This window comes from Sphaeramia orbicularis, chromosome 5, assembly GCF_902148855.1.
Source record: "Sphaeramia orbicularis chromosome 5, fSphaOr1.1, whole genome shotgun sequence".
NCBI classification, from domain to species: Eukaryota; Metazoa; Chordata; class Actinopteri; order Kurtiformes; family Apogonidae; genus Sphaeramia; species Sphaeramia orbicularis.
Genome location: NC_043961.1, coordinates 10708017 through 10723030, shown reverse-complemented (window position 1 = coordinate 10723030; position 15014 = coordinate 10708017). Strand labels below are relative to the sequence as shown.

Below are 15014 nucleotides of genomic sequence, written 5' to 3'. Positions count from 1 at the left end.
GTTTGTGTGTGTTCAGGATGTGCATGTGCAGTCATGGCTGCATGCACATGAGGGAAATCAAGTGTGGCGGCCTTCATGTAAGCATGTGTGCACATACACAAATCATGCATGAGCATATGTTGATGTGAATCTGTCTCTATGCATTACATACATGTGTTGTTTTGCATCTCAGTGTGTGTGTGTGTGTGTGGGCATGAACACATGACAACGAGTCAGTTAGTGTGTCCCTGTTGTGCTCCAGAAACCCAGAGGCAAGCAGGGCCAGCTGGCAGCCCGCTGTTCCCAGGCAGCCTGCGCATTGCTGGGGCATTCAACAGCCCCCCCCCCAGCCGTGGAGCTGACATCTGGAGGTTATCATTGTGACAAACAGACAGAACAATACAATAAGAGTGTGTGCTCATTGCTTAGTGTCTGTTGAGTGTGGCTGGGAAAACATTGAAATCAGGACTTAGGCTGCTCTTTTTTCTGTGTTTAGTGCTGTGGTGTTATTTCCCTCTGCTGCTTCAGTATGAATAAAAGGAGATCACAGTGGTTCTCTGCACTTAGAATATGTTCTCCCATGAGATCTTCTCTCAAAAACTTAAGTGAAGAAAAATAACATTTAAATCTTACTTTATATCAAAGTACTGTAGATCTCACAGCTTCTATCGGCCTGCAGATACTAGCTTTACAGTGTGGACTGTCAACACCATCAAGTTATGAGGTTAGTTAGGTTAGTCATCAATACTAACTTAGGTTAGTCACTAATACTAACTAACCTTATAAGCAATAAGGTTAGTTAGGTTAGTTACTAATACTAACTAACTTAAGTTAGTCACTAATTCTAACTAACTTATTTTTTTCACTAATACTAGCTAACTGTATAAGCGTTAGGCGCTGGCGCTCCACCTCGGTGGGGTTGCTTTCGGGCGTCCACCGGACTCCTGGGTCCTCCAGAACCTTTCACTCTGCTGCCAGCCTTTGCTCTAATCTAACTTGAACAGGTGAGGCCATCTGGGAGAGTGTGGTAAAAATGCAAATCAAATAAGCACTAAAACCCACTCCGCCAACCAGTGGAGTCCAGATTCAGTGGTGCATAACTGATGGGCTCTAAGCTGGTGGAGAAGGCAAACCAACATGCCATGAAATCAGTATGAGCTGGAGAGCCCTCACAGAGGCCTTACCTGTGTGAGGAGCGATAGCCTGAGTACATAAACACAGAGGAACGGCCTCTCAGCTCACAAATACTCCACACTTCAACTGCACTGGTGTTGCATGTTAGTAATTAAATACAAAAATGATCTGGTCACTCATGGAGAACCCTCAAAGCATACGAAGTCTGCTGCCCCCACTGAACAGTCAGATACAGAGGCAGTTATTTAAAGACACTCACTGGACCTGGACCTGAAACCACAAAGACCAAAGCATAGACAGAGGTTCAGCGCTGACCCGGCTCATGTATGGGTGGTTTACACTGAAGCAGCTCTCCTTTCAGATCAGTGTTAGAAAACAGATGAAGTACTGTTGGAGCTGTTTCTTCGACGCCAATGGGAGGAAGACAATATCCTCAGCTGTTTTTATGCCCTCCTGCTGTCACCATGTTGATCACACAGTGATAAGTAGCAGTTAGGTGATGTTATTATGATAACCTCTCTTCTAAAATAACTATTGACTTTCAGAACAAAAAGATGGGCAGATAACTGTTTACCAAAAATGGAAAAGGAAAATAAACCACTGGGTTCAAAAACACCGCACTGATAAGTTAGAGGTAAAGGTAATGAAACCTGTCTGATTACTTGTGTTTGTTTGTAGAAAGACCGTTGAAACGTCATGTCTCCCTCCTGTGGTGGTCCAGTGTGCTGGACCTGAACCAGGAGTGGGAGGGACAGTAAAAGAAGTTAATAGAAAAAAAAGGAGTGGGAGGGACAATAAAAGAAGGTAAAAGAAAAAAAAAAGGAGTGGGAGTGACATGAATGACCAAAGACGTGACACCGAGAAATAAAACATTCACACATCTGCAGTTATGTTTGAAAGCACAAATAAATGTGTCGACACCACTGAAAGAATATTTTGAGTGGATACAGACAGAGCTCTGCTCATACGGTGTCAGGTCAGCGTCAGGTCAGGAGGTTTCATGCACACCTGCAGCTGAAGTCACTACATTTTTCTGGTTTTCAAGTTGTATCTGCACAACCTGCATGATAATACTACTGAAAACAGGTCAACACTAGCAGAGGGCAGTGTCCCTGCAGCTAAACACACCACCATGCGATCACTGACAGAGATTATTATTATACCAGCAAAAACATTTATGAATATGTCATATATTTCACCTCTGAATTAAAAAAAAAATTGAAATGCAAAGAATGAATGTTGACCAATTCATGATGTCATCACTGGGAGACAGGCTGTTAAATGTGTGAAGGCCTTTGTGTGCCTTTCTCTCTGTGGATCTTTCTCTATTTCCTGGTATGATCAAATCAAACAAGTGATATCACAAAGGTGTTTAGCAACGAACTAAGGTTTCTGTTTACGTCATACTGTAAGCACGGACTTCGTATTTACTAAAATGCTTTAATGACAATGTACTTACATGATTTAAGTTTTATTACATTACTATAAAATGTTAAGTATATTCTACTTATTTGTAGACATAGTCCAAAGTACGAAAAAGTTTAAGTTGAATGGATTTAAATCACTAAGTTTTAGTCATGACCACGCCTTTTTTATCTCCGCATTGCATTGTGGGTATTGGGCATGTTGTTGAAAATGGGTTTTTCTGTGCAGGGGTTCAGCGGGGTTGTGGTGTTAGTGTTAATTTGGACTTAATGTGTGTATGTCAGTGTTTATTGGCCTTTTTGTGTTTGTTTTTGTATTTTTGTAGAGTTGCACCATGAGTGAGAGCTATAGACCCAACAATGGCTTTCCTGTTCAGCTACACAACATGTAATTTGATGAGAAACTTCAAGACTTACCAACTTAAAAACTCTGTCTTATCTGGCTGATTACATTGAGCTAATTTTGTCTTAACTTCCAACTGTGTGACAATATATTATGTTGAATAATTTAACGAAGCAATTTACATTACTATATGTTTAATTCAAATCTATTTAGAATTGAGTAAAATGAACTGATGATATTAAGTTAATGATTATACAAAGCTATTGACATTGCAACAAATTTTACGTTAAATTAACTTGGCATTTAGTGTGTTGTACTTAAAGTAGCAACTCCATTCAAATCAAGCATTTAAGTTTAATACACTCAAGTTTTCATTACTCATTACTCAAATTTTTCAAGGCAACAAGTTACCTGAGATTTTTTAAGTAAACTCAACTATCCGGTCTTTCAGTGTATTTCTGAAAAGAAGAAGAATTAAGTATAAATGGATATGAGGACTTTAGACACAACCCAGCACCTGTAGCCAAAGCCATAGGCCCAAGCTCCTATTGTTGTTGCTCGCGTATCTTTTCTTATCATTATCAACTCATTAAGGCATGAGTGGATCTGACATTAATGACATTGGTGTACTCTGTTAAATGAATATATTCTTATAATATTATGCCCTGTGAGATTTGACAGATAGTCTTAACCCTGTTGCTGTTACAGTCTGGTCTCAACTACAGAAAAAACCACAGATACACACTGGAAACATGGTAAAAAGGCTTATTGTCTAGTCTTAGAAGTTCAACAAGTGAAAAGCTTCAGTGCTTTAATCAGTCTGAGTATATATTATTCATTATCTGCTCAACACCAGTTGTTTTTCTTCCTTTTTTTCTTTTTTTATCCATTCACTGAAGTCTGTGGGATCTTCTAGTAGAACTGATTGGGGGGTAGTGGGCAGTGCTTTAAATACTCTCTAATGAACAAAACCTGCTCTGGGCAGGTTAAGATAAGATAATCCTTTATTAGTCCCACTGCGGACACATTTGCAGGTTTTAGGTTTTAGTTTTGCAGGATAAATTACTGTGGTGAATTATCAGAAAACACCTTCATGATGCTGAAAACTCAGGGTTGAACCTCTTCACTTCAACAAACTTCTATTTGTGACCATTTTTAACAGGGAGCGTAGAGGAGAGTGTACTGCAGCGATTTAGAACAACTGTGAGGGAGTAGGTTTGTGTTTGATGTGTTCTACAGAACCATCTGGTTTGTGTTTGATGTGTTCTACAGAACCGTCTGGTTTGTGTTTGATGTATTCTACAGAACCATATGGTTTGTGTTTGATGTATTCTACAGAACCATATGGTTTGTGTTTGATGTGTTCTACAGAACCATCTGGTTTGTGTTTGATGTATTCTACAGAACCATATGGTTTGTGTTTGATGTGTTCTACAGAACCGTCTGGTTTGTGTTTGATATATTCTACAGAACCATATGGTTTGTGTTTGATGTGTTCTACAGAACCGTCTGGTTTGTGTTTGATGTGTTCTACAGAACCATCTGGTTTGTGTTTGATGTGTTCTACAGAACCGTCTGGTTTGTGTTTGATGTGTTCTACAGAACCATATGGTTTGTGTTTGATGTATTCTACAGAACCATATGGTTTGTATTCTACAGAACCGTCTGGTTTGTGTTTGATGTGTTCTACAGAACCATCTGGGTTGTATTCTACAGAACCGTCTGGTTTGTGTTTGATGTATTCCAAAGAACCGTCTGGTTTGTGTCTGATATATTCTACTGAACCGTGTGGTTTATGTTTAATGTCTATGTTAAATCAGTTGTCTGCTTCTCATCTACCTGCACAAAGGATCCAAAAAAAAATAAGTTCTATTTCTTCACCTTCATGTTCAACCACATACTGAAATTACTTTTTTTAAAATGATAAAGCACACAATGATTTTTTTTTTTCTCCTCAGGGTTTATTAGCAATTTCCTCTTCAGGAGACTGATACTATATTCTACTCTGCACCATATTTGTATCTGTTGAATAAAAGTGATAAAAACACATGTAAGCCCTGTTCCGGTATACCTTTAAAAGCCACTTTTCAAATTTCCATGCGATTAGAGGAAACACATTTATTTCTTGTTCAATTATTGAATTTTTCTCCTGCTCCACGATACGGGGAACATAATTATACAATGAAACTACATCACCTGGTTCTCGCAGTCTCCACCAGAGTGGAACATTAGCTCAATCAATGTCAATTATTTCCCAGTCTCCATTATTGCACTGCCAGGAGTGGGCAGAATTTTAATCCCCACTCTGCAATTGCTTTAGCTACATGAGTCTTGGGCTTTTTGTCATGATTAGAAACATGACTGAACATTAAGCCCAATGGCGTTCAACAAGTAGTGCAGGAAAAATGAGCCTGAGTTTGTGTCTGTACAGTGTGCAGGCTGTTGGTCTGTAATGAAGACTTGGTCACAAATAGGACCATGTGTCTACGTGTCACACATGTGTGGGCTGCTGTGCATGCAATCTGAAAACCCACTAAGACGTAAACACATATGAGCGCATGGACATGGAGAAACACTGTACCTGCAGCAATGTTTCATTTAGAACAGGGACTAAAAAGAGCTTAAACCAAACACCATTTCTAATGTGATTAACCAAGCAGCTGATACACTCACACTTAGTGATATCTGTTTTTACAGGTAAGAGAAGTAGGTACAAATATGGGGCATAACGAATGTCTGACAACGTAAAAGCAGATTAAAAAAGAAGTTCTTTCAATTATAGCTGTTGAAAAGGACATCATCACATTTCAGATGTACATTATACCTCTAAAAGTCTGCTTTCAGGGCACATGACACACACATAAAAGGATCAGTTCTATGTGTGAGGAACAAGCTGAGTTTATGTTTCAACACCCTCTGCTGCTTCCCTCCACTGCAGCCTCACAATCACTTAAAATAATGTCAATAATCCACCAAATAATTATAATAATGATAATAATGGTAATAATAATAATAATAATAATAATAATAATAATAATAATAATAATAATAATAATAATAACAATAATAATAATAATAATGATAAGAAGAAGAAGAAGAAGAAGAAGAAGAAGAAGAAGAAGAAGAATGGATTTGCCCAAATGTGAATTAAAGGGCAATAAGTGTAACAAAAAATATATATATATATCAAAAATAGTATGTTAAAAATAAATGCACTATTTTTATATAGACCTGGCTCATATATTTACATAGATACACATACTGTTAATATATATACATACTGTTAATAGCGTTCATATATACATGCTGTTAATACTGTTCAGATATAAACATACTGTTAATATATATACACACACACACACACACACACACACACACACACACACATACTATTAATATTGTTCATATATATACATACCTACTGTTCATACCGTAAATTGCACCTATTCATATTTTATCCTGTTTTGTATTTCATTTTAATTCTACTAAGCTCTCTTATGTTGCTTTGTAAAATTGTAGTTTTTTGAAATTATACTTTCCTATCTTACTTTTCAGTTTTCTATTCTATTCTATTCTATTCTATTCTATTCTATTCTATTCTATTCTATTCTATTCTATTCTAGTTTTGTTACCTGGTAAATATGGCTGGATGATTGTGTCTTAATTCAGTTCATAGTCTTAGGGTTAGTATAGGGTTAGTATATGGTTAAGGTTAGGATTAGGGTTATGGTTAGTATAGGGTTAGTGTTAGGGTTAGTATAGGTAGAATAGGTATAGGGTTAGTATAGGGTTAGGGTTAGGTTTAGTATAGGGTTACAAACCCTATGCTAAAGGGTTATACTATAGGGTTACTAACCCTATACTAAATCTAACCCTTAATCTTGTGGATTTGACAAAGTTCAAACAGCCAAAAGACTTTTCTCTATTGGTACAATTAAAGGCGTAGGAGGCTGAAATCAAGGACAGGACTTGAAAATCAACAGCGTCCCTGAGTAAAACCCCTAAACCCCTGTGAGTTGATCAAATGTTCTGTAGATTTAGAAGAGTTCCAAGAAAAGGGAACAGAAGCCTTGTTTCTTCAGACTATGAATAAAAGATATAAAAGCAATTATGACGTTTTTGCCCAGTGGCGACAAAATGCTGTGGCACACTTGATCATTATTTTGGTATTAAAAGAACAATATCTGGGTTTATTGGGTAATTAAGATAAAGACTGGTTGTCATTAATTACCTAGACTGTGGCAGTCACTGTAATCCAATTTGTCCCACCACAGTTTCATAATGAACAAAAATATTTGGATTTCATTAAGAATGTATAATGCAAAGCTTTGGACGGATGTAAAATCAACACTAGTGGTGTAGGAAACATGGTCAGAAGCAGTACCCCACCCACCCACCCACCCCACAAGGGTTTTCATAAACTACTGTCCCGTCATGGTGGTGCCCAGTGTTGGTGAACGGTACCTTTGTCAGAGGTAAAGGGTGGGGGTGTCCAGCCAATGCCAACTTCACTGTGGTCTCCCAGATGTGGAGGTCGTGCAGCCCCCGCGCCGTCACCATGAACTGGACGGGCTCCGACAGGTTGGCCACCTCCTGCTCCGCGTACACCGTCCCATCAGGCCTCACACTGAAGCTGGGGTCGCTGCTGACAAAGCCCACCTCTCTGCTGCGCTGACAGTCCTCAAACTTCACTGCAGAGACAGAGGGGGGAGGGGGGGGGGTCAGAATCCAAGAGCAGCACAGTCACATTTACTTCATGAGGTGTTCGCAGATCCTCGACACATCTGGCAGGTTTAAGATTAACCCGCATCCATCACCATGTATCTGGAAATATCTCATCCCTTCTGCTGTCACTTCTGAATCCATGCTTTGACGTCTTTGGCAAAACAAACTGCTTATCTGTTTCTCCACTGGAATTCACAAGAGGGGAACCTAATTCTTTTTCATATCCTTCTTCTACAACCTCGACCCAAACCACTGTCAAAACAGCGTTTTCTTCTGCTGCTCTGGGGAAACACAAGGTCTGAAGCGCATCCGCGTCTACGCCACGCTTTTCTGACAAACACACGAGGCTCAATCTTGAGCGACATTTGTGGTTCTGCTTGACCGGGACAGAAGAAAGGAAGCTGTGAGGAACCTCATGACTGGACACACACACAAACCCATTAAATCCTCGTCCTGTTTCCAGGCTAATGCGTCTGTGAGCGCAGTAAAGACAGAGGAGAGTGTTTTTACATGTACATGGGATCAGAGTCTGCAGAGACAGCTGACATGAACATGCTATTACACCCCACACCACAGGGTAGAACCCAACAGAACCAAACAGAACCACAAAGAATGTTTTTACATGTACACAGGATCAGAGTCTGCAGAGACGGCTGACATGAACATGCCATTACACCCCACATGAAAGGGTAGAACCCAACAGAACCACAGAGTAGAACCCAACAGAAACACACGACAGATTAGAACCCAACAGAACCACAGAGTAGAACCCAACAGAAACACACGACAGATTAGAACCCAACAGAACCACAGAGTAGAACCCAACAGACCCACCAAGGAGAACCCAACGGAACCACAAAAGAGAACCCAACAGAAACACACAACAGAGTAGAACCCAACAGAACCACAAACTAGAACCTGACAGAAACACACGACAGAGTAGAACCCAACAGAACCCAACAGAACCACAAAGAGTGTTTTTAAATGTACACGGGATCAGAGTCTGCAGAGACAGCTGACATGAACATGCCATTACACCCCACATGACAGGGTAGAACCCAACAGAACCACAAAGTAGAACCCAACAGAAACACACGACAGAGTAGAACCCAACAGAACCACAAAGAGAACCCTACAGAAACACACAACAGAGTAGAACCCAACAGAACCACAAAGTAGAACCTGACAGAAACACACGACAGAGTAGAACCCAACAGAACCACAGAGTAGAACCCAACAGAACCACAAAAGAGAACCCAACAGAACCACACAACAGAGTAGTACCCAACAGAACCACCAAGTAAAACCCAACAGAAACACACAACAGAGTTGAACCCAACAGAACCAAACAACACAGCAGAACCCAACAGAACCACACAACAAAGCAGAACCCAACAGAACCATACAACAAGGTGGAAACCAACAGAATATCACACGTGCTTTGCTACTGGAGCTCCTCCAACACTGACCAGTACAGTCTGGACTCACTGGCCAACTGGTCCTCCCTTCACTGCTGTAGATTATTCCACTGGGTTAGGGTTAGGGTTACTGGTCCTCCCTTCACTCTAGTTCCTTAAAACTCACCTCATTCATAACGCTCTGTTCGTTTTAAAGGTCAGTGACAGATACTCTTGTGGACCACTGCACCTGTCTGTAGCTTTTCTATTTGTTATATGTCACTGGGATGGGTTCTGCTGTCCATCCTGGTTTGTTTGTTTGTTTGTTTGTTTGTTTGTTTGTTTGTTTGCTGTACATCTAACCTGTGTTGCTACTCATTCTGTTTGTGTGCTGGTTGTTATTGTAAATGAGAATCAGTTCTCAACTAACTTACCTGGTTAAATAAAGGTTAAATAAATAAATAAACAAGACCATTGTCAAATCAACACCTGATGCATCATTATGGTTTGATTGACAGCATGGTGTAATAGCATGAATGGTACCAATGAATAAGGACTGTTAACTCCTCCACAAACAGCCGCCCCACCCTTCCCTCCCCCTTCTCCCAAAATGCTTGTGCATGTGCTCTGATCTTATCTCAAACGCTCACTGTTGATAACAAGACAAATTGATTTCATCAATCACCCAGGGAACAGATCGCCTGTTATGAGCTACGGCAGTGTGATTTTTCAAAAATCCAGCGTGACGAATTCTGCAGAGCAAGCTTTTTATCAAGCCATCTATTTAATTTATCGCCCAGCTTCCTGTCAAAAGCAGCTCCCAAACAACAGGATAATAAAGCATGAGATCTTCTCAGCCACTGCAGCTTAGCATCACACAAATGAGGCTGCTTGTTTTCAGCCTCGGAGTAATTGCATGCGTAATGGGACGGATGGTAAACACAGTTTTGACAATGCGCGCATCTGTGTATGATGCGATCCATATTTTCATTAAAATATACAGCCCAGCGGAGAACATCCTTATGTGGGTGACAAGCTTTGTGTGAAATGATTGCTGGGCTTTGGGGATCGTTTATCAAGGCGGGGGTGATTTAACATCAGGTTGGGACAATATGACATAGACCTGCTTGAATTGTCCACAGATGAATTGTGATGCCAGGCATGTATTATGTAAATGACTTCAATTAGCTTGAACGGAGAGGGCTAATTGTTGTCACTTTGACAGGTCTCTTGTGGTGCAGCTGGAGAAGTGAGGTTTAAGGACACGTGCTGCGATGCACTGCGTCTGAATGCATGTGTGTGTTCTTGTCTGGCTAAGCATATGCGTAGGAGGAAGTTCAAAGTCCAGCCAGTATCAAAACCTCCGCTAGTGCATACATTAATTTAATCCTTCAATACAAATGTGTGAGTCCTTGGAGGCTCCGTCTGAATCTGCATGCTGTAGTGCTGCCAGTTGGCGTGGGAACACACATGCGCTTCTCCATGCGGCATTGCCATTGTGCAGCGGTGCTAGAGGTGTCTTTGATTGGTTGTAAGGCCACGGGGCCGGCTCTCAGTCGACCACTCACCGCCTACTGGTGTGTACCCAGGAGGAGCCAGGACCATGACCGGGATTTCAAGCACATTTACATCGTGTGAAGATATTCACAACTGCTGAGCTATTCATTAGAACCAGTCTTTGGGAAAAAAAAAAACAAACACGTCAGTCAAGTCAGTGTTAAAGTGAGATAAAGGCAAAGACAGACAAAACTGAGACAAGATACTGGAACTGTGTCTAAGAAAGAGAAAGATGGGAGGATAAAGGGACAAACAGAGACAGACTGATAGTCAAACACTGTCCAGATGTAACACAAATGTATTCTGGAACCAAAATGTCAGATGGTTCACAGCTTTTTAATAGATTTTTGACAGAAACATGCAAATGTAGTCATGTATTTGATCACTGTTAGGTCACAGAATAAACAGAAAGGGTAAATGAACAGAAACACTATGGGTGAGTGAGATTTGATGAGGACAGTATACACAGACAGGACACAACTGGAATATGTGACAGTCTTCAAGTGGATATTTACAGCAGAGGTGAATGTAAACTGATACAATGATAGAAACAGACTGTGGTTCATGGAAAAGGGTCATGTGGTCTGAGGAGTCCAGATGGACGCACAAGGCCAAGAAGAGACGCAGCCCAATGATTACCCATCATACCTAGTGCCTACAGTACACACCTGTGGGGTCAGTATTACCCATCATGCCTAGTGTGTACAGTACCAGTCTGTGGGTCAGTATTACCCATCATGCCTAGTGTGTACAGTACCAGTCTGTGGGTCAGTATTACCCATCATGCCTAGTGTCTACAGTACCAGTCTGTGGGTCAATATTACCCATCATGCCTAGTGCCTACAGTACCAGTCTGTGGGTCAATATTACCCATCATGCCTAGTGCCTACAGTACCAGTCTGTGGGTCAATATTACCCATCATGCCTAGTGCCTACAGTACCAGTCTGTGGGGGCAGTGATTACCCATCATGCCTAGTGCCTACAGTACCAGTCTGTGGGGTCAGTATTACCCATCATGCCTAGTGCCTACAGTACCAGCCTGTGGGTCAGTATTACCCATCATACCTAGTGCCTACAGTACCAGTCTGTGGGTCAGTATTACCCATCATGCCTAGTGTCTACGGTACCAGTCTGTGGGTCAGTATTACCCATCATGCCTAGTGTCTACAGTACCGGTCTGTGGGGTCAGTATTACCCATCATGCCTAGTGTCTATGGTACCAGTCTGTGGGTCAGTATTACCCATCATGCCTAGCGCCTACAGTACCGGTCTGTGGGGTCAGTATTACCCATCATGCCTAGTGCCTACAGTACCGGTCTGTGGGGTCAGTATTACCCATCATGCCTAGTGCCTACAGTACCAGTCTGTGGGTCAGTATTACCCATCATGTCTAGTGCCTACAGTACCAGTCTGTGGGTCAATATTACCCATCATGCCTAGTGCCTACAGTACCAGTCTGTGGGGGCAGTGATTACCCATCATGCCTAGTGCCTACAGTACCAGTCTGTGGGGTCAGTATTACCCATCATGCCTAGTGCCTACAGTACCAATCTGTGGGGGCAGTGATTACCCATCATGCCTAGTGCCTACAGTACCAATCTGTGGGGGCAGTGATTACCCATCATGCCTAGTGTCTACAGTACACACCTGTGGGGGCAGTGATTACCCATCATGCCTAGTGTCTACAGTACACACCTGTGGGGGCAGTGATTACCCATCATGCTTAGTGTCTACAGTACACACCTGTGGGGGCAGTGATTACCCATCATGCCTAGTGCCTACAGTACCAGTCTGTGGGGGCAGTGATTACCCATCATGCCTAGTGCCTACAGTACCAGTCTGTGGGGGCAGTGATTACCCATCATGCCTAGTGCCTACAGTACCAGTCTGTGGGTCAGTATTACCCATCATACCTAGTGCCTACAGTACCAGTCTGTGGGGGCAGTGATTACCCATCATGCCTAGTGCCTACAGTACCAGTCTGTGGGGGCAGTATTACCCATCATACCTAGTGCCTACAGTACCTGTCTGTGGGGGCAGTGATTACCCAACATGCCTAGTGCCTACAGTACCAGTCTGTGGGTCAGTATTACCCATCATGCCTAGGGTCTACGGCACCAGTCTGTGGGTCAGTATTACCCATCATGCCTAGTGCCTACAGTACCGGTCTGTGGGGTCAGTATTACCCATCATGCCTAGTGTCTACGGTACCAGTCTGTGGGTCAGTATTACCCATCATGCCTAGTGTCTACAGTACCGGTCTGTGGGGTCAGTATTACCCATCATGCCTACTGCCTACAGTTCCGGTCTGTGGGTCAGTATTACCCATCATGCCTAGTGCCTACAGTACCAGTCTGTGGGGGCAGTGATTACCCATCATGCCTAGTGTCTACAGTACACACCTGTGGGGGCAGTGATTACCCATCATGCCTAGTGCCTACAGTACCAATCTGTGGGGGCAGTGATTACCCATCATGCCTAGTGCCTACAGTACCAATCTGTGGGGGCAGTGATTACCCATCATGCCTAGTGTCTACAGTACACACCTGTGGGGGCAGTGATTACCCATCATGCCTAGTGTCTACAGTACACACCTGTGGGGGCAGTGATTACCCATCATGCCTAGTGTCTACAGTACACACCTGTGGGGGCAGTGATTACCCATCATGCTTAGTGTCTACAGTACACACCTGTGGGGGCAGTGATTACCCATCATGCCTAGTGCCTACAGTGTTATGACCTGGGGTTGACTCAGTCGGTCAGGTCTAGGTTCAGTAACGTTATGACAAATAAATGAAGCCCTAGGTGTTTTTTATTCACTTTCAACATACTATTGTTCACACCAAATTATATATCACCTAATTCTTCTATAAAATATGGATTGGTGTCTGTAACTGTGTCTTGTAATTTGAATGAATGGATGTTTTTGGATTGTTTGTGGTATTTTCTTTAGGTACTAGATTACTTTCAGGTTGTCTTTAATATTTGACCAAAAACAACAGATTCAAATGATCCTCATCAGCTAATTCTGCCTCATTTACAGTTTCTTCTTTTTCAGTTGAGTAATGAGCGCTGCTCTGGTAAAATAAAGTAACAGTCATAATTTGAACATGAAGGGCACAGACTCATTTCTTTGGTTCAGAAAAAACTGCGAAAAAGTATCAATAGTCACAGTATGAAGCTGACCTCTGAAAGTCACAGGTCAATTTCATATTCCATTTCTGATAATAGATCCTTGTCATATCGGACCCACGGTGTCCGTTTTTGTACCATCACACCCACCTTGCTCCAAAAAACACTTGTAAGTTGTAATTGTTAACGTAAGCTTGTCAAACCACATGACCTCCGTGTACAAGGAGAGCCCTTGTCACTAAACCCACAGCCATCTGCGATTAAAACAAGATCACAATTAAGGTTTTTTTCTGCCGCTTGAACCCCCGTGGCCTTCACACGTTATTATCTAGTTAGCTTTTCAACAGCATCTGGACTGAACAGCAGACAGAGACAGGAAAACAGAGATGAAAACAGACTCCTTTCACTGATTTTACAACAGTGTATCGAAACATTTGTCACCCTGACACTTTATATCTATTAAGTCTACGCTGCTTACTGCCACCACATTCACAGATGGTCCCATCGGATGACAAAGTCCAACACTAACCCAAGGACATTAGACTTGGCTCCAGACATCAGCAGGCAGCACCATCCACAGGACGGCTTTGATGAACGTTAGCGGCGTAAATACATGACAGTGTGTTTGTCAGTGGGTTTAACAGGATTTGAATAGCAGTCAGCTGACCCATATCTGCAGCACAGACAACAGCATGCACAGTCATGACTGGTCCTATTCCCAGGAATAATGGTGAAGATGATGGGAATGCATGGAAATGACTATGGAACTATTGATACACACTTAAACCATGAGCTAATGTGGGTGTTTTTTCTAGGGACACACTCTTTAAAAATGTTAGCATTTTATAAAAGGTCTTATTTATGGGTTATGATACGAGTGAATTTGGTTCTAAATTAAAGTTTCTAACCTCGTGTATGTGTTGATTGTGTACTTCCTGTGTGTTTGTGTTTATTGTGCTCTTCCTGTGTGTATGTTTATTGTGTACTTCCTGTGTGTGTGTTTATTGTGCTCTTCCTGTGTGTATGTTTATTGTGTACTTCCTGTGTATGTGTTTATTGTGTACTTCCTGTGTGTGTGTTTATTGTGTACTTCCTGTGTGTATGTATGTGTTTACTGTGTACTTCCTGTGTGTATGTGTTTATTGTGTACTTCCTGTGTGTATATGTTTATTGTACACTTCATGTGTCTATGTGTTTATTGTGTACTTCCTGTGTGTATGTGTTTATTGTATACTTCCTGTGTGTGTATGTGTTTACTGTGTACTTCCTGTGTGTGTATGTGTTTATTGTGTACATTGTGGGTTCTGTCCTCTGTGTGTCCC

General features: G+C 41.7%; 1 protein-coding gene across 2 annotated transcripts in view; it reads right to left on the bottom strand.

Annotated features, from left to right (window-relative positions):
* LOC115420004 (cadherin-4-like) overlaps positions 1-15014 on the bottom strand; it is a 346596-nt gene that overhangs the window by 155257 nt on the left and 176325 nt on the right. For both annotated transcript variants that reach the window (XM_030135107.1, XM_030135108.1), the window contains exon 4: positions 7345-7571. In XM_030135107.1, coding sequence (XP_029990967.1) covers positions 7345-7571 — 227 coding nt within the window. The remainder of the gene's footprint in view (positions 1-7344; positions 7572-15014) is intronic.